Raw genomic sequence first — 25,205 nt, 5'->3', positions numbered from 1 at the left:
TGTTCTATTTAAAAAGTCAAGCTCTGTTTTGTGTGTCCAGGAATTCATGATTCAGAGGAAATGACATGGATTGTGCAAAAGCTGCACAGATTCGTGAAAATAAAGAAAGGAAATTATAAACTAGATGTTAAGCAGAATTTTCTGATTTTAAGAAATAACAGACTCTATAAGGTATCTTTCAAAAAAGAAAAAAGCTCTCGAATTCTCTTCCCTTATAAGCTATTTGAGGCCACTGGGCAAACAAATGCACTTCTCTCTGCCCCTCACACCCTCTTAATTTTCAAACGCATAGATAAGTTAAGATAGGTACTTTCAACATGAATTTGAAGAGCTGACTTGCTCGCTTTCACGGTACATTATGTTGGACAACCTCAGAAAGGAACAAATGTTATTTGTTAGCCTTTGATAAAATCATGTACAGAAGGGCATGTGGGTGGCTCAGTGGGTTAAAGCCTCTGCCTTCGGCTCAGGTCACGATCCCAGGGTCCTGGGATCGAGCCCCACATCCGACTCTTGGGAGCCTGCTTCCCTCTCTCTCTCTCTGTCTGCCTCTCTGCCTGCTTGTGATCTCTGTCAAATAAATAAATAAAATCTTTAAAAAAAAATCACGTCTTGTTTGTTGACATAGATACATAAGCAGCTCAGCTCAAACACTCAGCTGGGACCACAGAAAATCAACATTGAAGGACAGCTTTTCTCACTTTCCAATATGCTCTATCACTTCCTCTTCAATCCTTACCTTCAGTTAGAGCATCTGACCCAAAGCGTGACTACCAGATGAAAGTGGGCTGGAGTTCTATCCAAATATAGCTACAAAGAGTGTGTGAATATTTGGAATTAGGACTTCGCTACCAAATTGACATACCAAACTTCTCTGGCAGCTGATTAAATAACCGTGTCGCAACTCTGCCACACGGCTTGAAAGGAAGGTTGCAAAATGCAGGCCAATACACATTCCAAGCTCAGCACTGAATTTTCCCTTGTTTTATGAGTTTGAGTCAGTTATGCTTAAAAATAGCCAACTAAATTTTTTTTTTCTTAAATCCAGGCCAATTTACCAAAGACACTCTTTCCTAAGCTCAAGAATGTGCATGCAACGGAATTGTCTACAATAAGGTTTGCTTGTTTGAATTTCTTGTCAGTGTCATGTTTAAATAGCACAGCTTCAAAGGTACAAATAGGAGAAAATTCCTCGTCTCAGTAGTTGGGGGACTTTGTTCTCTTGATGAACAAAGAAACCTGGGCCTTCCTCTTTTAGAACTAGCTTTGTACAACAAAGATAATGCAAGTAACAGGATCAAAGGGAAGGGGAAGAAGCTACAGGGGATGCTCTTTCTGAGGTCTTGGGTACCATCTCTGTTAACAGGATATAGATGTGGTTAACATCTATAGGGAGAGTAAGAGATGGCGATGATGATATGCCACAGATTGTGGGCACTCACAGAACAGCCTTAAGTACCAGGGAGAAGGCAGCAAGGGATAAGTTTGCTTTGCACTTCCTGGCAGTTTGCTAAAACCACCTCCTACATACTTGCTCCCAGCAGTCCCATGAGATAGAAGCAGGTCTGAATTCCCTGATGCTGACTGCATGTCTCACTATACACTACAGTGTGGGAGAGGGGTGTGCTTGCTTATATGTGGGCACAAACGGGAAAGTGGGGTATGTAGCGGGTAGTGGAGAGTTGGGAAACGTCTCCCTGGAACTCAACTATATTGTAAAGTTGCCTCCTTAACTTCAGAGAAGCTGTCAGAGTGACCCCAATTCTCTCAGAACGTAGGAGCAATAACCAAGTCAGTCCTGTTTCCCCTCCTCAGTTTCTTACTGGGGCTCCATAGATGGAGTGCCTGGATTGAATTCTTCTCTAAAACCAATGCCTTAGAAGTTCATAGGTGAGATTAATATCCCTGTTGCCAGGATGACTTCAATTCCTAACAAGAGATCTAAGGATGCGGCTGGTGTTTTGATCAGCCTAGACCTCCTTTGGCTAGCCTCTCCTTTCTTATTCAGGCCACCAGATACTGTGGAGATATATGCAGCACACCTGTATGTAAGCATGTAGGCATGTATGTATCTATGCACGCATGCATATATGTATTCATTGTTTCATTCCATGCAAAAATGTCTTGGGATTTTACTGTTTTTTCTTAGGGAAATCCAACATGCTTTCAGGTGTCCAATAAAAATAAGCTGCAACCATGAGCCTTTTTGTTTATTTGTTTTGACACTTCACTAAGAGTACCTGTTAGAGTTAGCTGTTCACGTGTTTGTCCGGGTCAACGAACCAATTGAAAGTGCTAGAAGAGTAAAAACAGAATTTCATTTTGTCTGCACCTAACAGCCACCTCCTTACTTGGTTTGTTAAATACACAAGGGATGAGGGTGCCTGGGTGGCTCAGCCGGATCAGTGTCTGCCTTCAGCTCGGGTTGTGATCCCAGAGTTCTGGGATCGAGGCCTGCATTGGGCTCCTTCCTCAGTGGGGAGCCTGCTTCTCCCTCTGTCATTCTGCCTCCCTTTCTCTCTCTGTCTCTCATGAAGAAATACAGAAAATCTTTAAAAATAAATAAATAAATAAATAAATAAACACAGAGGGAACCATGTTCTGTATTTCTGTTGCATTCTCACACCTCTCGTATATGCCTTGTCATCTTGGTTTGGACACCAGTCAGCTGGCACCTATCGTTCCCAGAGGATTTGTGGCACACCACATGGGAAGCTTTGTGGAGTAGATAACTGTGTGCAAATCCACCAACTGCTGGATTGTCCGTATGTGTGTGTGTGTGTGTGTGTGTGTGTGTGTGTGTACACATGTGTGTGGTCATCTCAACACTCTAATTGGGGGTGTGTATGTGCCTACACTTGCGGGTGTGCGCATGACCCTGCACCCGCCCACTGTTCATCTTGGTCCTGCTTTCTGTCCTATCCTCTTCCCATTTGTCTTCTCTGCTTTTGTTGGTTTCGAGAACCTGTGCTAATAAAAGAGAGTTTTCTAACACGGCATCACTGTGGAATTAGAGCTGCCTTGTCATTAGAGGCAAAGGCCATATAGTAAAGATAGAAATGCTTTGGAGAGCATGTGGACATCCACTGAATGGCGGAAGCTTTAAGGTCTGCTGAAACCTAGACGGCTCAGGATTCTATACCGCTGGCCTCACACAGTTGGCCACAGCCTTGCGTCAGGCTGTGTATGCATATTTTAGACAATTCAAACATCTAAAGAAATGGCTCAAGGGAGTTTTAGAAAATACAAAAGCCTGGATTCAAAAATTCAGTGTCAGTTGGTGAGGTGGGGGGCTCAATTCTAGAAACATCCTAGGAATTCTGATATGCTGTTAGGACTAGAAACCAGTGATCTAGATATTGAGTTCTTGATTCTTTTCATGAAAAAGAAAGTTACAATTCTGAAGCCTGTTTCTTAAAGTCACACAGGGTAGTGACTATCCATGATACTTCTGAAGTGAACACGTTCACTGCATACCATGCTTCATCAGAGGGACAATATTAACCATTTGGGTGGGACAATTATTTGAGATTTTGATTCCTTTCCTCTTACTGCCATTAGAGCTTCCCATTTACTGTGACCACCTACAACACCTCCATAAACCACCAAATGTTCCAGGGGTAGCTGAGAATCATCACTTAGGTGTGTGTGGCTTCAAAGGCAATAAACATTTCAGATAAATTTCAGCCATCAAACACTGACTTTCAGTTCTGTTACTAAAATGGTCCCCCTGAGATGGCTGTCTGGAGGCTTAATCAAGGCTCTAACAGACAGACTTTGATTTTTAAAGTAGTTGCCTTCCCTGAGATCATTTTTTTTTTAAACAGTGGAATGATTGATTAAATATGCTGCTTAAATTATTTTCTTTTTGCCATATAGTTCTACCTAGCCTTTTGAATCTCTAAGACGAAAAGCCAAGTAGATAATGACAGATTCCAACTGTTGGCTAACTCCTCCTCCTCCTCACTCTTGGTCTCTCTTCCCTCCAAAACAAAACAAAAGCCAAAAAGAAAAATGTAAAGAACAACACGGAGACTAAGAGCAGTTTTTTTTTTTAAACGGAATTCTCAACTATTGTGAAGTGGTTTTTTTTTTCTTTTTTTTTTTTTAATTACTACTCAAAGGGAAATGGAGGTACTAAGGGATGAGGGTTCAAGAGATCATTACCAGAACCAACTTTCATAGTAGAGCAAAGGTTTTCCACATATTATTCTTGATGTTGAGGTGCAAGATACCTCACTTTATTTATTTGTTTATTTATTTTAAGATACCTCACTTTAACCACAGATTTTCATATCCACCAGCCAAGCTGCAAAGCATTTCTGAGTGCTTGACTTCCATGAGTGCTGATATTTCTGAATCTTGATGGCAGTGGTGCATTTCAGTTTTCCACTGGGTACACTGTCAGCAAGATGGACAGAACAGGACATTTTGGATACATGGAACCTATTCAGGCCGCTTTAGGGATGAAGAGAAAGGGAGATGCTCGGGTTCACCAAAGCAAGTTTATACCTAGAGAACAACTCCCACTGGAACGATGTTACTGGCCTTGGATTTCAACTTGATGAAATTCTAGAGAATGACTATTTTTTCCTTACTGTACCATCTGCTCTGGAAGCAGTTCTATGTGATAACCTATTAGAGAGGCCAGAACTCCAGGGAACACATCTGATCAGCAACAAATGCCCAAGTGTAATAGGTAAATGCAGAAATGGCTGTTTTGATTGGAGCTGGTCAAATGCAGTAGGAGGGATATAATCACTTTCTCAATGAACTAATGCGTAATTCACTCTCATGCTTCCAAACACATCTTTCTAAACAGAATACCATCAGCAAGCATCACGACAAATTGCTTACTTTCCATGATGGTCACATTTCATTCATTCACCATAATTTTTGCTAACATTTATTGGATATCAAAACTATCTTGTTGGTCTAATGCAACCAAGCAAAGATACTTTATAAATCCATCTTTCTATGTTTTGAGATGTGACCATCTTGTGAATGTCCAGCTTTTCAATTACCCTAATAATCAACTACTGAGAAATAATTGAAAGATTTTGTCATTTTTTTACAGTCATAATTAGTTAGCAAGAAGAGTACAGACTAAGATGTAAAAGAAAGAAGCAAAAACTGAAATGATTTATATAAAAAGTCATAATTACTTCCTTACCTGAAATATTTTAATGCTTGGGCTTCTTTTTGAATTTTGTAGTGGTAAGATGGGTCTTTTTAAAGAAATAGGCAGTCTTCAGTGTTTTTATAGCATTGATTACTACAGAAATTATACTTCTTTTACTTCTTGTCTTGAAGGGTGGACAAAATAAATAAACTGAAAATACTACAATGAATGGTAAATGATGAAAGATTTACAGTACAAAAAACAGTGTAAAAAGAAAGACAAGTTTAAATATCGTTGTGTAAGAAAGTGATGAAAATAATACAAGAATGAGAATAAGTAAAATGATAGGCTGGAACATCTGGGAAGGTAAATGCAGAGACAAAGAGAAGAGTTAATTAATAATAATTTTTAAAACTTAAATTCATATTAACTAATCTAAGCATTCATTCAATTTAAGATGAAGAAGAACCCTCCCTTAAGCCTGCATTTACAAAATCTGAAACCTATTAATACACACAGTTCTTTCTCTCACTCTGATTTCTATTTTTTCCCCTGATGGTATAATTGAAAACCCACATGCTTCAAGTATTCAAAAATCTGCTACAAGGAAACTGAAAGCCAACCATTTGACATTTGAGAAACAATAAGCCTTAATATTTCAAAATTCAACAAGTTTTATCGCAAAACTTTTTTTTTTCATAACAAAGCAGAGCAACATGCAAGGTAAATAAGCAATAGGGTTGCGATTTTTCTAGTTGTGACTAACAGGCAGTTAATTTAATATCATGCTTCTGTGTATACAGTGATCTTTAAATTTAAATCTCTTGCGTGTCTTAAAAGCCATGCACGCTGTTGTACTTCCGTGTGTTCTCCAATGGATACAGGACAGGAGGCTTGCCAGAGAGGTAGCGCTGCCTGCTGTGTTTTTACAAATTCTCTCTTATGTGGTTAATTCTGACAAAATGCATGGGTCTTTGGCCACCATACCTGGCTAGAGCAGCTCAGTCCAATTCATCAGTTGTGCCTCTACAAATTAGGATGAAGGAAAAATGCTGGTTTTCCCTGTTCGGGAATAGTTATTACTATTTCTCTGAATCAGCGTTGGATTAAAGTTAAAGTATAACACTCCTTCCCCAGTTTTGACATAGAGAGATGGCAGTGATTTTTTTTCCCCCCTAGAAATAACGATCCTGTTACTTCCACTTGTAAAGGAGTGACTTCTATTTGTTCCTTTTGGTAGGGATCTAGACACAGTATCCTCTCTTCACTGTTGGCTTGTACACTTGCCAGTAGTTACACAATAATCCTGGATACTTAGTAATCAAACCAACTTTTTAAACTCAGTTTCAATCTTGGTTCAAAACCTGCAAATACATAATTAAAGATTCCCATTTGGGATCTCCTTACAGCCTGATCCAGCAGAATCGGTCGAGTAATACTAAACATATCGACACATAATAATATATGTTTAAGATCCTTTAATCTTTACACAAAAACTGACGGTGGGGATGTGTGTAAATTTCCTTTTTAACCAAAACAGAGGGGAGGGAGTTACCAAGAGGGTTCCGAAAACCCGAGGCCTGAAGAAGGACAGTGTGAGAGAACACGTGTGCTGTGGGGCTACCAAGCCCAGTGAGGCTCTGCGCGGGGACCCTGAAGCGGGGCGTGGAGGTCGGTGCGCGGAGACGCCCCAGCGAGGAGCACGAATCCGCGGACCAGCCTGGCCATCGCCGTGGCTCGCAATAGGCAGAACTGTACCTGACTCACGGATATGGGCTCCTCGGCGCCGCGGTCGTCCGCAGACTTGGGCACCTCGAGGCGGTCGATGAAGGTCTGCAGCTCCTTGCGGAAGGCTTTCATCTGCGCGTTGATACGGTAGAGCAGCTCGTGCTCCCGGATGCGGCTGCCGTCGTCCTCCTCATCCATCAGTCCGAACAGGTCCCCGTTGGCCACGAAGATGCGCGCCTCGGTGATGATGGTGCTAGTGTCGGCGATGAGCCGGTCGATGGTCTTGCCCAGGCGCTCGGCCTCCGAGCGGATGTCCTTCATCTGCTGCCGGTCGGAGAAGCTCTTGGGCCAGGGCCCGGGCGCGGGGTAGAAGGAGCGGGTGGGCGTCAGGCAGCGGATGTTCCGCACCTCCTCCGAGTCGCTCTCACCGCCGATGGGCCCCTCGCGCTTGCGGTGAGGCGGCCGCGAGTCGTCGTCGCTCTCCTTCTTGCCCGCGTCGCTCTCGGCGTCGCTGTCGCGCGGGCTGCCGCGGATGCCCAGGTGCGAGGCCAGGTCGTAGCGCTGCATGTTGGACATAAGCACGCGGTTCTCGTACTGCAGCTGCATGACCTTGCCGCTGAGCTCGTTGATCTGCAGGCGCGCCGCCTTCAGCTCCTCTTGCAGGGCCTCGGTCTTGGCGCTGTCGTGGTGTCGCGCGCTCTCGTGGCCGCCCGACTTGTACTTGTACTTGTTGAGCTCCGCCGTGATGCGCTTGTTCTGCTCCTCCAGGTCCGCCACGTTCCGCCGCAGCAGCTCCGTCTCATCCTCCACCAGCTGCAGGTGCTGCCGCAGCTCCGACAGGGATTCGCTCTGCTCCCTCATGAGCGGGTTGGCCGAGCCGTTGAAGTCGTCCCCTCTCAGGTCGTCGAGTTCTGCCTTCAGGCCTCTGTTCTCCACCTCCAGTTCCACGATCTTCCTGCCCAGGATGTTGGCTTCTTCCTCCACGAGCCTCAGCCGCAGCTTGAGCTCAGCCTCCCTGGTGCTGGGAGGCCCTCCGGCTTCTCCTTTGGGCAAAGGACTGTCCAGATCCCCATAAAAGGATCTGTACTTCTGAAGCTCGTGCTCGAATCGGTCCTTCTCTTTGTCGATCTTGGCCATCTTCTTCCTCATCAGAGCAGCTTCTTCCTTCGCGAACTGCAGCTGGCATTTCAGATCCTCACTGTCCTCCTCGTTTGGGAAAAAGAGGGGCAGAGGAGAGGAGGTCACTTTTATGTAAGTCGAAAACACACACACAAAGCACACCTGCAAAAGTAGTTGCCTTTTCCTTATAATTAAGATTTAATGAGACCCAGATAAGTAGACGCTGTATGTTTTCTACAAATCATTTAAATTATTTGGTGGATAAAAGTCGAGGACAATATCACATCCTGGAAACAATAAAGAGAAAGAAATATAAAAAGAGAAACATTATGGTCATCACTATTCAGAGACTATCATGTCTTGTAACTGAGCACAACTGTGGGGCTGTCATTTCAACAACATTCCTTTTGCATGTTTTGTTTTTTACATGATTTGAATTCCCCTGACTATAATAAATGTGAAACCTATTCCCTGGACGGAACACATGCTGTGTACTCACTGCTCCTTACCGAGCATGGACTCTCAGCCAATTTCTGGAAAGTTCTTTATCCATCTGACCTAATTTAATGTTTAGAGTGAACTTAGTAATAGATACTAAAATACCTGGTTTAAAGATACTCCATAACTTTTTCAAGGTTACAGAGCTAATATGTGGTAAAAAACAAAGGTGAAATTTGAATTCAGTTCTGTCTGACTCAAAGGCTCATGGTCACTCTGAAGGAGCAAAGAAAGTCTTCTCTCCTCCATCTTCATTCAAGGCAAAATTGCTTACTTAAAGACCTTATTTAAAGTAAGGAAAATTTAACACTGGAATGGCTCCTCCGAGGAGAAACTGGCAAGTATTTCATAATCATTTCAAAAATAAGGGGGCATCTGGGTGGCTCAGTGGGTTAAGCCTCTGCCTTCAGCTCAGGTCATGATCTCAAGGTCCTGGGATTGAGCCCCAAATCGGGCTCTCTGCTCAGCAGGGAGCCTGCTCCCCGCCCCCACCTGCCTCTCTGCCTATTTGTAATCTCTATCAAATAAGTAAATAAATAATCTTTAAAAATTTTAAAAAAAAGGATATATTCCTCATCAGTCTAAAACGAATAAAATTGGTTCTACCCGGTAAATGGATGATGGAGTAGATCTTATGGAAGCTCTTCTCACAATTCTTAGGCAACTTGCAAACACTAATCACTGACTAAATTGAAAAGTACAAACAAACTAAAATTGGAAATCAACTTTCTGAGAGCTAACTAATATCAAAGTACATTATTATGCCTAAGGACACATTTCCTGAGGATAATTTCCCCACATTTGCTTTTAAGTATGTACTTTGGTCAACTGCGTAACTTCTGTGATTTTGTTTTCCTCGTTTTTAAATACGTTTTTTATAAAAGATTTTATTTATCTATTTGAGAGAGGCAGAGAAAGAGAGCATGAGTGGAGGGTGGGAAGGGGCAGAGAGAGAGGGAGAGGCAGGCTCTCCGTTGAGCAGGGAGTCCTATGAGGGCTCGATCCCAGCACCCTGAGATCATGACATGAGCCGAAGGCAAATGCTTAATGGACTGAGCCACCCAGGTGCCCCTTCTCATTTTTAAAATGGAAATAAAAACGTCTTCTTTGCCCAGCAATGAGTCAGCTGTGTTTGAAATGAATTGTGGTAAAGTAGCAGCAACCACTGGTAGTGAAGGTCGGAATAATGAGCTTCTGCCAGAGATGCTCATTAAATATGGCCCAGAGCCTTTGAGATGGAAGAGATGTAGAACAAGGAGGGCACAGGTCTCCTGTCCTCCTTTCTGCTAATGAGAATTAATATGGAAGGGTTGAGAGCTGATGAGTGCACAGAGCCTGACCATCACATTCTTTATATCATTATGCCCTGACATTAACCCTATGAGGAAGGTGATCTAGTTCTACTTTATAGGCAGATGAGGTTCAGAAAGGTTGGTTAACCTGTAGAGCACAAGTTAATAAGTGACAGCACATCTGTAACCAGACTGATTCCCAAACTCTTACTTCTTTCCACTCTTCGTGGTGCCTCTAGAAAAGCAGCACAAGAGAAGGAAAGTAGGACAATGGGGTAAAAGAAAAGAAATCGGATGTGTTGGTTTGTATACTTCCCTCTAGAAGGGGTATAGAAGAAAGGACAGAAGCACAGGGAGAAGAGATGAGAGAATTCCCCGGAGCACAGTGATTGAGAAGGATGAGAGTGTAAATCACAGAAAGATTTGACGTGAAACTATTTCACAAGGTAAGAGAGAAGCTGTTCTACAAGAGACTATAGGTTGGGCCCTCAAACCAGTTCGGTGAGTATGAAACCAAGGACACAGAACAATATTTACTATCGAATCAGCAGAAGACTCAAAGATAACCCTGGTTACTGGATGGTGCTGCTAATAACAGGGAAAGAGAATGAACAAAGAGGAGGAGGTGTGAAGAAGTTGGGTCTAAGTGTATTAAAATGCTGTCTTCAAGGTGTGTCAGTGGAGGGGTATCTAGCGGAAACATCTATTAAAGGCAAGTGAACTCTCGGGCCCAAGATTTCAAAGATTATACCTCGGGCCCTGTAGAGAGTTCAGGTGCAAAGGGGAGGAACAGGAGAATGAGATGTATAGAGGTGATGGTTGAAGCTATGGCAGCAGTTCTGAAAGGAACCGAAGAAAAGAAAAGAAAAAGAGACACATAAGACATGGCTCAAAGTGTGGCAGGCGGGCAAGAGAGTCAAATATCATGAAGGAATTAGAAACAATGCTTGGGGATGCCTGGGTGGCTCAGTCGGTTAAGCAGCTGCCTTCGGCTCAGGTCATGATCCCAGCGTCCTAGGATCGAGTCCCACATAGGGCTCCTTGCTCTGCGGGGAGCCTGCTTCTCCCTCTGCCTCTGCTGCCACTCTGCCTGCCTGTGCTCACTCTCTCTCTCTTTCTTTCTCTCTCTGGCAAATAAATAAATAAAATCTTTAAAAAAAAAAAAAGAAAGAAAGAAAGAATGCTTGAATAGAAAGGTGACCAGCAATAAGCTAGTCCAATATGCTTTTACATAAGCTACGCTTTGTTAGAATGTAAGAGTAGGGGAGACTGGGAAGTTAGGTTGAGTATGGTAGTACTCCTTGATTGCAAGTCTAGGACTTTATTTGCTAGTTAAAAAAAAAAAAAAAAGGGTTAGTAAAATACTGCAGTTTGAATCCAACCAAAATAGCACTGGATGTGGTCTAAGTCACAGACTGGAGCAGAATCACACTTCACGAGGCTACATTAAGCAAACATAATGTTTAATGTTTTAGCAAGGGAAGGCTACCTGATTTGGGTATATGTAAACTCCCTTGCCTTAAAGGAATGAAAACATAAACCTTATTTTAAGACTTGGACATATACTACATGTAAGAAAGTCCCTAAGAGGGAAGGAGAAAATGATGGGCAACATAGTAATTATTTTGTATTCGCTTAAAAAGAAATCTTTTCAGGGTGCCTGGTGGCTCAGTCATTATGCGTCTGCCTTCAGCCCTGGTCATGATCCCAGGGTCCTGGGATCAAGCCCCACATCGGGCTCCCTGCTCAGCGGGAAGCCTCCTTCTCCCTCTCCTACTCCTCCTGCTTGTGTTCCCTCTCTCACTGTGTTTCTCTCTGTCAAATAAATAAATAAAATCTTAAAAATAAAATAAAATAAAATCTTTTCAGTATACGAAGTGTGATAGTTTCTACAATGCCATGAACTTAAGAACCTGTAAGCCAGTGTGCCCTGCATGCACAGCCTGTAAACTAAGTATTGTAGCTGCATTTACAGCTGAGCATGGAAATACTGTGTATAAATGCTGAAAACATTAAATCCGAGATGGTATGGGAAGTGCCTGGTTGACAGTGTCTGGGCAGTACCTGCTTGCTCCTATTGTCCACAGTTAATGCTAGGCAAGTAACATTACAGTGCTTTGACATGTGAAGCAAGTGGTCTCTTATTTTTGTGTAAAGACTCACTCTTAAGAAGATATGAATGACATGTGAAGAAGGGGAGCATTAGGACGATGAGCGGCCACCTGGGCTGAGTTGACCCCAGCTTTGACTGAGCCACTACTAGATGCTAAATAACATTCCTAATGAATTGCATGGATTAAACTCATTTAACTCGTACCACTCTTTATTATGATCCCCTTTTACAGATGAAGAAACAAAGGCATAGAAAGAATAAGTAAGTCATCTAAGGCCATACAGCTGGCATGTCACTGCCCTTAACTGTGTGTGATACCATTTCTCAGTACATAAAGTCACTGTGGTGCTGAAGGAACGAGTAAATCATACATCGAAGAAGGTGAAGCAAATAAAAATGAAGTATGAAGCCATACAAATAATAGTAGGTTGAGCCATATGGAATTGTCATTTGCATAGGTCAAAATCACAGCATGTTGGCAATTTCTTTTGGCTCAATCTAGATAAAGGAGACACGAGACTATTCAAAAGCGCATACTGAACACGTTGTAGTATCAGACACTAGACACTGACAAGTCAAAGCTGCATAACATGACCCATGATGACAATCCACCCTGGCCAAGTATGGGAGATGAATATGTAAACAGTAGAATGGGAGGCTGGCAGTAATCTAAGAATCGATGGTCCTCAACCTTGACTGAGTAATAGAATCATCTGTGGACTATTTTATAATTGAGATCTCCCATCCAAGACAGTCCTGCTCAATCCACTGGGGTGGTTTTTGAAAAACTACAGGTAATAATCTCTGAAAATAAATGAACTGGAAACACTAGCAGGGACTTTAATGGCCACAACAGCGCACTTAAAATTTCCCAGGTGTTTGGGCCACAAAATAAAAACGGGTAGACCGCAGTGTTTCTTGATTGTTGTAAGGTCCCAGGTCCCACTGGGAAACCCATGAAAGGTGTGGATGTCTTTTACAGAAAGGTGCCCACATGCGCATTGAGGGAGCTACAAACAAACTCTTAGATGTTCCTGGATAAGAGAGTATTGTTGCAGAAATAAGTAAACTTTAACATAGGAAGTAAAAAAATAGGCCAAATGTGTTTTTAGAAGAAATAAACTGCTGATTAAAGCTGACATTAAATTTTAGAACAGGGAGAATATAGCCCCTTCTCCATCAGTGAGGTGGAGAAGAGAACTGACGGTAACAAGGGAGATGACCCATAGCACAATATGTAGAGAAGGTGGCTACAGTCATGGCAAAGGCAGAGTGAGACAGCTACAGTGACAGAGCATCTTTGAACTTAGTAACACAACGAGAAAGATACAAAATGGAGTAAGGCTCTGGCTCTGAGACTCTTTGGGACTATGGAACTGCTGACCCTTCTTGATATCCTGTGCCAGGACCAGGAAAAATGTTAACCAAGAACAGAGCAGAGAGAGAGAAGAAAAGGGAAGATAAACATTCAAGATGCTGTGTTTTATGAGACGCCTGGGTGGCTCAGTCAGTTGAGTCATCTGACTCTTGGTTTCAGCTCGGGGCATGATCTCCTGGGTTGTGGGATGGAGCCCTGCACTCAGCTCCGTGTTCAGCTGGGAGGCTAGTTAAGATTCTTTCCCTCTGCCCCTCTCCCCATTTGTATGCTCTCTCTCTAAAATGAATAAATAAATAAATCTTTTAAAATAAATTTAATAAGTTGTGTTTTTAAAAAAATTGAGATCAACTTTTCCAAATTTTAGATATTTCAATATCGCTTTAGTTAAAATTATTATCTAATGAGAATACAAATTTTAAGAATATAAAAATGTATGCTGTAATATGCGATTCCAACTGATGCATGCAAAAGTCAATAAGTAGCCAATTTTTATGGAGAGCCATGATGTCATTTCTGACCCCAAATACTTCCTCTTCTGTTTTAAAATCTCCTCCATTACATCTATCAGCACCTCCAGGCTTCTCTTAGCACATCCCTTAAGTTTTATTTTTATTCATTTCCTTTCTTTTGCTTCCCCAATCACTGGCATAGAGAATTACTTCTTCTACGGCCTTCTCATCACAAGCTTCTCCCACCCCTTCCTACAACATTCCTTTCTCTACTTACTCCTGATGCTATAGGAACAGCCATTCTCTTGACCTTATTAATTATGAATGAAGATGATTAGCACAGTGCGTACAGTTGTCAAACATAGCAACACCTAAGGTACTAAGAACATTTTAAGCAATAATAGGTTTGTTAGTGTTAGCTTTATAAGCAAAGACACTGAGAGCTTTATACTGCCTCTATCTACAGCTACAGAATGGAGAGGCATAATTAAAAAAAATTTTTTTTTTACATGAGTATATCTGGCTACTATGTCCACTTATAGATGTAGCTTATTCTTATATACATTTAGAAGTGTTTGATACACGAGTTTTATTTCCACATACCTCTGTGGGAGTCTGTTGAGTCTTTTTTTCAGATTTTGGCAGATCTTTGCTTCCTCTTCTTTTTAAGGATAGCTGAAACAAAGCACAAACATATTTAGTTTGGTAAACTATCATTTTAACTCCATTTTATGGTCTCTAAAGTGTGTACTGTCATATGACAAAACCAAACCAAATAAATTGTGTTAGTTCAATCATCATCCAGAAGAAAAAAAAAAAAATCCAAACCAGATGAAATTTCATGTATTTTTACCTAGGACTGGGATACACTTCTCAGTAGATGAGTAAGTGGAAACCATCTAAATAATTTAAGGAAACCCACTGTGAAACTGCAGAAAACAACTTGGATAAAATTTAGACCGATGACCCAATATACCACCTATTCCAAACAAACGCAAACCCTTGTTAGCATTCCTCTCACCAAAGAACAAAAAGGAATAGGGTATTTCCAGTTGAAGGCAGGTTTTTTCTTTTTTTTAATATTTTATTTATTTATTTGACAGAGATCACAAGTAGGTGGAGAGGCAGGCAGAGAGAGAGGAGGAAGCAGGCTCCCCGCTGAGCAGAAAGCTGGGTGTGGAGCTCGATCCCAGGATACTGGGATCATGACCTGAGCCGAAGGCAGAGGCTTTAACCCACTGAGCCACCCAGGCACCCCTGAAGGCAGGTTTTCATAAGCTTGTAAAGACAAACTTTCAGGGGATTTATGGAGAATTTGAAGAATTTTGCTCTTTCCTCACCACACATCTCTGCAGACAAATACAATGCCCCTACACATGCATATGATGTAATACAGTAGGGAATTGTTACGGTGAACTGGAGAGGACAGGCTCTATCTAAGGAATGGGCTGAGAGGGAATTAGCTGCAGCTTATTGGTGTCATACAGAAATGTGGGCTTTTTCTAGAGAAGCTAGAAATCTGGATTGTTATGTACTGGTTGGCCCTAATTGAAATTCAGACAAACAACACTTTTTTTTTTTTAAGATTTATTTTTATTTTATTTATTTATTTGAGAGAGAGAGCATGAGGAGAGAGAGCATGAGAAGGGAGAAGTCAGAGGGAGAAGCAGACATCCTACTGAGCAGGGAGCCCGATGTGAGACTCGATCCCAGGACTCCAGGATCATGACCTAAGCCGAAGGCAGCTGCTTAACCAACTGAGCCAGGTGCCCTGACAAACAATACTTTGTAAGCAAAATAATACAGAGCGTCTCTCTGTATGAATACTAATCCATATGGATGAATACCTACCACATACCTCATATTGAATGTAATATCCAAATATCAATTAAACTGTGCGACATCATCAGGAAGCTCACAATATACCGTGGGAGACAGAGAAGCAAACAATTATCATACAAGCTGGGAAATGCCAGGCTTTAGGTTCTGTGAAGCAGTGCTTTGTCCTACTATGGTATTACCACCATCAGAATAGTACTTGGCACAGGGCAGCTATTGGAAAAAAATATTTACTGAACTAACGAAACATATTCAATATGACTATATTCAGAAAATACGAGGTTCTGCGGTCAAAGAGGAAGATGGGGGTGTAGACTGAATGTAAAAGCAGGAACGGAGGCTTCATAGATCTGCAAAGAACTCCGCACTGCATTTTCCCCATGTTAATTTCTAACCCATATCCCATGTTAAATGCAGGCATATGGTCAGGTCCAGAAGGCAGGGAAATACATTGTTGCAACTGCTTTCATTCAGTATGAAACTCAGACTAGAGCCAAATGAATGGCCCGTGGGCTTATTTATTTCTACTTCTCCACAGAAGTAAAGATGTTCTCTATGTTGCTTGTATAATCTTAGAAACAAAGGCTGTGAGGACTGCTTTGCCATAACCAAAAGTGGTTTGGGAACCAATCAACAAAAGCAGTCCCAAGAAAACCCCCCAAAATAGCAACCTGAACTAGGGAATCCCGAAACAGTCTGTTTAGAAGCTACAAAGAAGCAGCCAAATTCATTTTATTAAATATTTACTGAATGCTTTTATTTTCAGTGTATTTTATTATATGTTCATTTACTGCTAACTAACGTACTTTATATGGCACCTGTGATACAGTAATAATAAAACCAGCAGAGTCACTGCTCATTATGAGTTTCCTAATTTACTAGACAAAGGGTCTATTCAGTCAGCAATTTAAAACTGTGATGAAAGCAATGATAATGTAAAAACAATAGTAACTGGCAATGATTGAACACTAATTCATCTCTAACACTTTACATATATTATCTCAATTAATTCTTAAAATATTTTATTTATTCATTTGAGAGAGAGAGACGGAGAGAGAGAGCATGAGCAGAGAGGAGAGGCAGAGGGAGAGGGAGAAGCAGACTCTCTGCTGAGCTGGAAGCCCAAAAGGAAGACATGTAGTCATCTGAGTCACACCCAGGCACCCTTAAAACACCACTTAGATTTAACAAGCTCTTCAGGTGATTCTGATGTATGATAAAGTTTGAGAAGGGCTGGTCTAAAATTACAGTTAAGTAAGTAGCAGGATCAGGTTTTGACCCAAGTATTTTTTATCTTTATATACTAGGTCATAAAGGAGAAAGCCTTAAGCCAGTCTGGAACTGGAGATGGTATGGGGAGCTAGGGAAAATTTCCAGAAAGAAGTAACATCTTACGTTGAATCTGGTAGATGAAGAGTCAGCCAGTTGAAGATAGAGAAGAGGGGAAAGGGAAAAACACAGCCTTCCATGTAAAAAAACCATTTCTGGGACACAATTCAGCAGGTCTGTAACAAAATTTGAGGAGAGCAAATGATGCTGCTGGCATGAATCAGATCTCGAAGGATACTGAATCAGATTGTTGCAAGCAAAAAATTTCCATAATCAGATTGTCATAGAAGAAATACATAGATGCAAAAGTAGAAGTCCAAATGGCCACAAGGTAAAGGGACATCATGCAAGGGAAATGAAGGAAAGTAGGCTCTAAGATTCTGAGAGCTTTTTTCAGTGGGCCTTTGTTTTTCATTCATTCCATAAATATTTGTTCAGTTCTGCCATAGATACTATACTATCTGGTTATACAAATGTGACTTACTCTCCTCCCCTCCAAAGAGCTAGCTGTTTACAGTGGGTAAGAGGATGTAGATAATTAGCTAAAACTGTAGACAGAATTAACCAAGAGCAATGGATGAAGAACAAACAAAAGATTCGGAGGACTAAGAGGCAACTATGATTCCAGATCCTGAGAGATGAGAGGAAATCATCTGAGGTGGCTGATCTTTGAAGGCTGTACAAAATTTCGACAAAAGTAAAAACAAATAAAAGAAAAAGCAAGGACTCAGGGGAATAGGTGTGCCCTTACAGACTGACTTCAGACAAGAAGTAATGGAGTCAATAAGATCGATAAAACATTGGCCACACTAATCCAAAAGAAAAGAGAGAAGCCCAAATTCATAAAATTATGAATGAAAAGGGAGAGATCACAACTAACACCAAGGAAGTAGAAACAATTATCAGAAGTTATTACCAACAGTTATATGCCAATAAGCTAAGCAACCCAGATGAAATGATTGCATTCCTAGAAAACTATAAACTCCCAAAATTGAACCAGGAAGATATTGACAACCCGAATAGACCAATATCTAGTAACGAGATTGAAGCAGTGATCAAAAACCTCCCCAAAAACAAGAGCCCAGGACCTGACGGATTCCCTGGGGAATTCTACCAAACTTTCAAAGAAGAAATAACACCTATTCTCCTGAAGCTGTTTCAAAAAATTGAAGCAGAAGGAAAACTTCCAGACTCTTTTTATGAAGCCAGCATTACCCTGATCCCCAAACCAGGCAAAGACCCTACCAAAAAGGAGAATTTCAGACCAATATCACTGATGAATATGGATACTAAGATTCTCAACAAGATCCTAGCAAAAAGGATCCAACAACACATTTAAAAACATTATCCACCATGACCAGGTGGGATTCATCCCTGGGTTACAAGGATGGTTCAACATTTGCAAAACAATCAATGTGATAGAACAAATCAATAAGAGAAGAGAGAAGAGCCACATGGTCCTCTCAATTGATGCAGAAAAAGCATTTGACAAAATCCAGCATCCGTTCCAGATTAAAATGCTTCAAAGTATAGGGATAAAGGGCACATTCCTGAACTTCATAAAATCTATCTATGAAAGACCCACAGCAAATATCATCCTCAATGGGAAAAAGCTTGCAGCCTTCCCATTGAGATCAGGAACACGAAAAGGATGCCCACTGTCACCACTCTTGTTCAACATAGTATTAGAAGTCCTAGCAAGAGCAACAGACAACAACATCAGTCAACAACAGAACACTCATGAAAGAAATTGAAAAAGACACAAAAAGATGGAAAACCATTCCATGCTCTTGGATCGGAAGAATAAACATTGTTAAAATGTATAGCGCAATCTATGTTAAAAAGTATAGAGCAATCTATACTTTTAATGCCATTCCGATCAAAATTCCACCCGTATTTTTCAAAGAGCTGGAACAAATAATCCTAAAATTTGTATGGAATCAGAAGAGACCCCCAAATCGCTAAGGAAATGTTGAAAAACAAAAATAAAACTGGTGGCATCACGTTACCTGATTTCAAGCTTTACTACAAAGCTGTGATCACCAAGACAGCATGGTACTGGCATAAAAACAGACACACAGACCAGTGGAACAGAGTAGAGAGCCCAGATATGGACCCTCAACTCTATGGTCAAATAATCTTCGACAAAACAGGAAAAAATACACAGTGGAAAAAAGACAGTCTCTTCAATAAATGGTGCTGGTAAAACTGGACAGCTATATGTAGAAGAATGAAACTCGACCACTCTCTTACACCGTACACAAAGATAAACTCGAAATTGATAAAAGACCTCAAGGTGAGACAGGAATCCATCAGAATCCTAGAGGAGAACATAGGCAATAAACCTCTTGGATATCAGCCACAGCAACTTCTTTCAAGATATGTCTCCAAAAGCAAAGGAAACAAAAGCTAAAATGAACTTTTGGGACTTCACCAAGATCAAAAGCTTCTGCACAGCAAAGGAAACAGTCAACGAAACAAAGAGGCAACCCACGGAATGGGAGGAGATATTTATAAATGACAGTACAGACAAAAGGTTGATATCCAGGATCTATAAGGAACTCAAACTCAACACACACAAAACAGATAATAATATCAAAAAATGGGCAGAAGATATGAACAGATACTTCTCCAATGAAGACATACAAATGGCTATCAGACACATGAAAAAATGTTCATCATCACTAGCCATCAGGGAGATTCAAATTAAAACCACATTGAGATACCACCTTACACGAGTTAGAATGGCCAAAATTAGCAAGACAGGAAACAACATATGTTGGAGAGGATGCGGAGAAAGGGGAACCCTCTTACACTGTTGGTAGGAATGCAAGTTGGTGCAGCCACTTTGGAAAGCAGTGTGGAGATTCCTCAAGAAATTAAAAATAGAGCTTCCCTATGACCCTGCAATTGCACTACTGGGTATTTACCCCAAAGATACAGTTGTAGTGAAAAGAAGGGCCATCTGTACCCCAATGTTTATAGCAGCAATGGCCATGGTCGCCAAACTGTGGAAAGAACCAAGATGCCCTTCAACGGACGAATGGATAAGGAAGATGTGGTCCATATACACTATGGAGTATTATGCCTCCATCAGAAAGGATGAATACCCAACTTTTGTAGCAACATGGACGGGACTGGAAGAGATTATGCTGAGTGAAATAAGTCAAGCAGAAAGAGTCGATTATCATATGGTTTCACTTATTTGTGGAGCATAACAAATAACATGGAAGACAAGGGGAGATAGAGAGGAGAAGGGAATTGAGGGAAATTGGAAGGGGAGGTGAACCATGAGAGACTATGGACTCTGAAAAACAACCTGAGGGTTTTGAAGGGGCGGGGGTGGTGGGAGGTTGGGGGAACCAGGTGGTGAGTATTAGAAAGGGCACAGATTGCATGGAGCACTGGGTGTGGTGCAAAAACAATGAATACTGTTACACTGCAAAGAAATAAAAAATTTAAAAAAAAAAGTAATGGGGGTAGAGACACTACAGAGCTCAGGGAGAAGGAGACACTTATAAAGCACTGAGGTCAGCTTGTGGAGCTGAGAAATTTAGACTTTATCCTGTGGGCAATGTTAAAATGAGCCCTCTAAATTAATATCGGAGAAAGGCTGAAATCAGGCCATCCTTTCCTAAGAGGCATTTTCTATTTTACTTTTATTTGAATATCACTCAAATGAGGTGTCAAACCCAAAGCTCTGAAAAAAGATTTCTCCTTGAAGAAAGGTAAACTGCCTGTAAGGCGCTTCTAACTCAAGTACCTTCAAGTATCACGTTTAAATGTTCGATAGATATTTAATCATCTTTTCATATTCCCGTAAGCTTTTATTAACTTTCTGACTCTAATAAAACAAAGACAGGACTCATTTGGGTAGAGAAAGTTGGAGAACTAATATAAGTCCACTGTCTCTCTCTCTCTCTCTTTTTTCTTCAAGATTTTATTCATTTGAGAGAAGGAAAGAGAGAGGGAAAAGTAAGACTCCCCGCTGAGTGGAGAGACCAATGTGGGGCTCCATCCTGGGATCCCGGGATCATGACCTGAGGCCAAGGCAGATGCCTAAATGACAGAACAACTGAGGCGCCCCATAAGTCCAGTCTCTTTCTTGTGAGTGTAAATTCCCTCAGCAACTCCCACCCTATCATCCTGTTCCACCTCCACGCATGAAATCCAGGGAAGAATTCAGGCAGGAGTTCAGGAAAGCTGTTTGGGATACCAGAACTAAATCTCACATTTTCATCTTCGTTTTCAAAGTAGGCTTTTCAAATGGCTCTCTAGATAAAAGTGTTGGAAGCATTGTCTTGTCCACATCTTAATTCTTTTCTTTCCCAGGCTCAACTAGTCCCAAGGAGGCTGCTAATCTTTTTCATCCATAGGAAGGCCAGGAATTAGAAGGTTTTTCCGAAAAAACATATGCTTGCACAGCAATGATAGAAAATGGATTGTTCATGTTCTAAAAATACTTTGAGACTGCCTTTTCCCCCCTCTCAACTGAAATCTGGTCTACTTCTTAATATGTAGCATCTTTATGTTTTTAGCAATTAAACAATAGAGAAAAACCTGTCTAAAATGGTACTGAAAGACACGATATGTATGAAAGCTTCCTATATTTTTGCTAAAATTGAAGAGACCCATTTGTACAGTGATGAAATCAAGAAGGAAACTATAGCTGTATTCATATCTAGGATTTACTGAGCACTCACTGTGCGTCACGCACATTTCTAATCTTTTAACATGTAACTACTCATTTGATCTTACAACAGACTTAGGAGGTTGACACCAGTTATCTGAAGCACTCAAAGGATAAATCATTCAGCTAATAAGTGTTAGAATCAGGGTCTAATTTATCCAGCTTCAGCATTCTTGTTCTGAATAATTACATTACAGTGTTACACCAAAGGAAGAAACATACAGGGCAGGATTATCCCTGAGCATGTTCTCCTCTACGCTGTCACACCACTGCTGCCTGGGCTTGGGGCCCTAGTTTACATACATTACACACAAGCAATATGTTTTTGCTATTTTCAACATGGGGCTCACCAGCAGTGACATACACACCCACATTCATCCTCTAAATTTCCAGCAATGTTGGGAAAGAGGCATGGGGATTTCCAGTGGAAGACTGGAGGAAAACCGAGACGCAGGAACTCTGGCTCTGGCTCTGCTGCAGTCTGAACATTTCTGTCCCACCTCACCCTCTGTATTCATAGGTTGAAATCCTCATGGTCAATGTGATGATGGTATTTGGAGGTAGGGTCTCTGGGAGGTGCTTAGGTCATAAGGGTGGAACTCTCAGGATGGGATGAGTGCCCTTACCAAAAGAGACCTAGAGCGCTCCCCAGCCCTTTCTGCCTAGCGAGGATACAAGTCTGCAGCCTGAAAGAGGGTCCTCACCTGACCACAAGGGCACAAGTCTGATCTCAGACTTCTAGGCTCCAGGAACTGTGAGAAATAAATTTCTGTTATAAGAAATTTATAAGCTACCCAGTATGTGTTTTGTTATAGTGGCTCGAATGGACTAAGACAGGCTTCAACCCATTTTGAAGGGAAACAGGAGAGGTTCTAGAAGTCTTCCTCCTTCCCTCCTATGGTATCCTTGACACCTACCAGAGAGAGTCCCAGAGCAGGGGCTGGCACCCAGAGATCTTCCTCATGACCATTCTCCACTCTCTCCCTTAAAAGAGGGAAGCAGGATCCCAAGTTTTATATAAAGACATGATCTTGGGGGGCCAAAGGGAATGAGGGTGAAGGAGGCAGGCTAGGATAATCAGCTCATGCCATTCTGTGCAAAATCGTCCCACAGCTGGTTGTCTCATTCAGAATCAGAGCCACACTTTACGAAGGCCTAGGAGACCTTGATCACACACTGCATTTATCCTGGTAATGTCTTCTAAAGATTGCATCAGGCTTCAACCCAGACCAATTAAAACAGATTCTGGGGTTAGGCCCAGGCATTTGTTTCAGAATTTGCAGGGTGAGCACAATGTACTCTGAGAACCACTGCTCTCCTGCCTGACTAGTCTGCCACCCCCCATCTCCAACAAGCTCTTGTGCCTCATCTGTCACCACATGCACCCTCGCTTTCCTTGTGCTCGTGTCACAGACATCCCTGTGGTTCCTCAAACATGCCAAGCGTGCTCCAAATAGGGACCTTTGCTCTACCCTCAACATTCTTCCTTCCTTTTTTTAGTGATTAAGTCTTTCCACAGTGAGATTCTTCACAAAACTGGTTGTATTTTCCCCCTCCCAATAGGTAGGCCATTTGCAATATGCCCCATTAAGAGGCACAGTCTATTTCTGTGCCTCTTCAAACAGGGCTGGCCCTTTGACTTGCTTTCAACAATAAAATGTGGTAGGAGTAAAGTGTGGTAGCAGAGGTGACATGCTAGTTCTGACACTACCCTCAAGGATCTGGCACACTTGTGCTCACTCTCTCTTGGACACAGGCTGCCTCATATGACAAGTCTAGGATAGCCTGCTAGGTAGAAAGAGTCACATGGCCTAGTTACTCCCATTGTCCTAGACAATAGCCAGCAAACTTCCAGATACAGAGACTTGATTGTCAGCTGTTACTGACCAAAAATAAATGCAGGGACTCAATTAAGACCAAAATAATTCATATAGAGGACCAAAGAATTAAGTAAATAGATAATTATTGTTTTAAGCCATTAAATTGTGGGATGGTTTGTTACACAGCTAAAGCTGATACATTTACCAAATATTTATCATCATTGGAATTGAAAAAACCCCAGTTGATATTTATGGGGAAAAAAATCTCCTATTCAAAATTCCAGAAAAGCGAAAGACTCATGTAAAAGATCAAGAAAAAGAGTTAAAGGGGGTTCTCAAACATAAGAAAAAAATAAAGTTCAATGTCTTTTCCTTGTTCCTATTTTTCTCCTGCCTTTGTCAATATTTTGATTCCATAAAATATTTTTTAATAAAACTGAGCTTTAAATAAATTATTATAAAGGCTCACCTTCCAGTTTCAGATTGCAGATGTTTCTTTTAATAAAAGTAGGTGTTCAGTTAGCACCAAAGGTGTGATATGAGTTAAGAGCTAATAAAGTTCATCCTAACAGTCAGGATTATTACAGGGTCTGGCTCAGCACATTTTTGAAGTTAACACACCCGAACTTAGCTTTTATTCTTCATTTTCAGGAAGAAGTGATGTATACACATTTACAGTGTTTCCCTAGATATAGGTTTCTTATTTATATGTCAGTGCCACCTTTAGTTTATCAAATTTCAATTGTCCTTTTGTTTCTGTGAATTTCCCAGGCAGAGGAATAAAAATAACTTTAATTTTATGACTTTCTACTTATATTTCAGAAGTGAAACATAAAGAATTTAAAGGAAGCTGTACCCAGAAAATCCTCAACTGTAACGTAGGATTAGATTTTTCAAATTTCTACTGATCGTTAGTTAAGAAGACCCACCTTTGGAAAAGGACAGCACGGAGAACAGCTTGCTAATAGTGCATTAAGTGTTTTTATGCTGGAACTCACTTTCCATGATTAGTACAGTGAAATTCAGGTAAGCCAAAAACTTGAACAGCAAAATATTCAACTTCACCCCAGAAAATTTAAGAGATCTTAAAGACCATGGGATATCAGAGAGAGAAAAAAGAAAGAGAAAAAGAAAATGGAGGCTCTTCTTATTAATGGGTTGTTGTTATAGTATAGGACCAGAGGAAGTGACATAGTGAGGAAGCTGGAGTTGAAGTTGTAACAGTTGGGTCTTATAAATTATCTGTGAAGTTATAAATTATCTTTAAAGTTAGGACCCAAATGGAGCACCTGACTGGCTTAGTTGGGAGAGCACTCAACCATTAATCTCAGGGTCATGAGTTCAGGCCCCAAGTTGGGCATGGAATGAGTAACTGCCTGCTTTCTATTGTGTGCTTCATATACGATCAAAACAAGATCCTCAGGGAGAATTAGTCTCGGTATTCTCCAAACTACTCCAGGACCCTCAAGGCGCTCAAGGTTACTGGCAAGAGAGTTTCTAATACAAGAAATTCTCATGTTATTGTAGAAACCCTCTTTTGGAGTAGTGTATAGGTTTTTAGTGGGTTTTCCAAACTACTGATAATAAATGGATCCCAAAGTAAGACCATCTTGCTTTAAAAAAGCAAAGACAACATAGTAAGTGCTTCTCTGTTATTTGTGTCATGCAAATAACATGCAAATGTCTCAGAAAGTTTCACACAAGCAAGGGGAAGCTCTCTCAGTTAGACTTAATTCTTTAAGTCTGAAAACCTGGTTAATGAATTTTGAAGTAATTGTTAAAAATTATTTTATGGGGGCACCTGGGTGGCTCAGTGGGTTAAAGACTC

General features: G+C 41.1%; 1 protein-coding gene across 5 annotated transcripts in view; it reads right to left on the bottom strand.

The window, feature by feature from the left end:
* Positions 1-5,340: 5,340 nt before the first annotated feature.
* Positions 5,341-25,205, bottom strand: part of SOGA3 (SOGA family member 3) — a 47,254-nt gene continuing 27,389 nt past the window's right edge. For 3 of the 5 annotated variants that reach the window (XM_032339580.1, XM_032339579.1, XM_032339581.1), the window contains 2 exons: positions 14,303-14,374; positions 5,487-8,056 (listed from right to left, as the gene is read on the bottom strand). In XM_032339580.1, the coding sequence (XP_032195471.1) occupies positions 6,743-8,056; positions 14,303-14,374 (1,386 nt within the window). In that variant the 3' untranslated portion in view covers positions 5,487-6,742. The other 2 variants (XM_032339583.1, XM_032339582.1) reach the window with 2 other exon arrangements.

The sequence above is a fragment of the Mustela erminea genome, chromosome 4 (genome assembly GCF_009829155.1).
Source record: "Mustela erminea isolate mMusErm1 chromosome 4, mMusErm1.Pri, whole genome shotgun sequence".
Taxonomy (NCBI): Eukaryota; Metazoa; Chordata; class Mammalia; order Carnivora; family Mustelidae; genus Mustela; species Mustela erminea.
The sequence above is the reverse complement of the archived record's forward strand: the minus strand, read 5'-3'. Positions and strand labels throughout refer to the sequence as shown.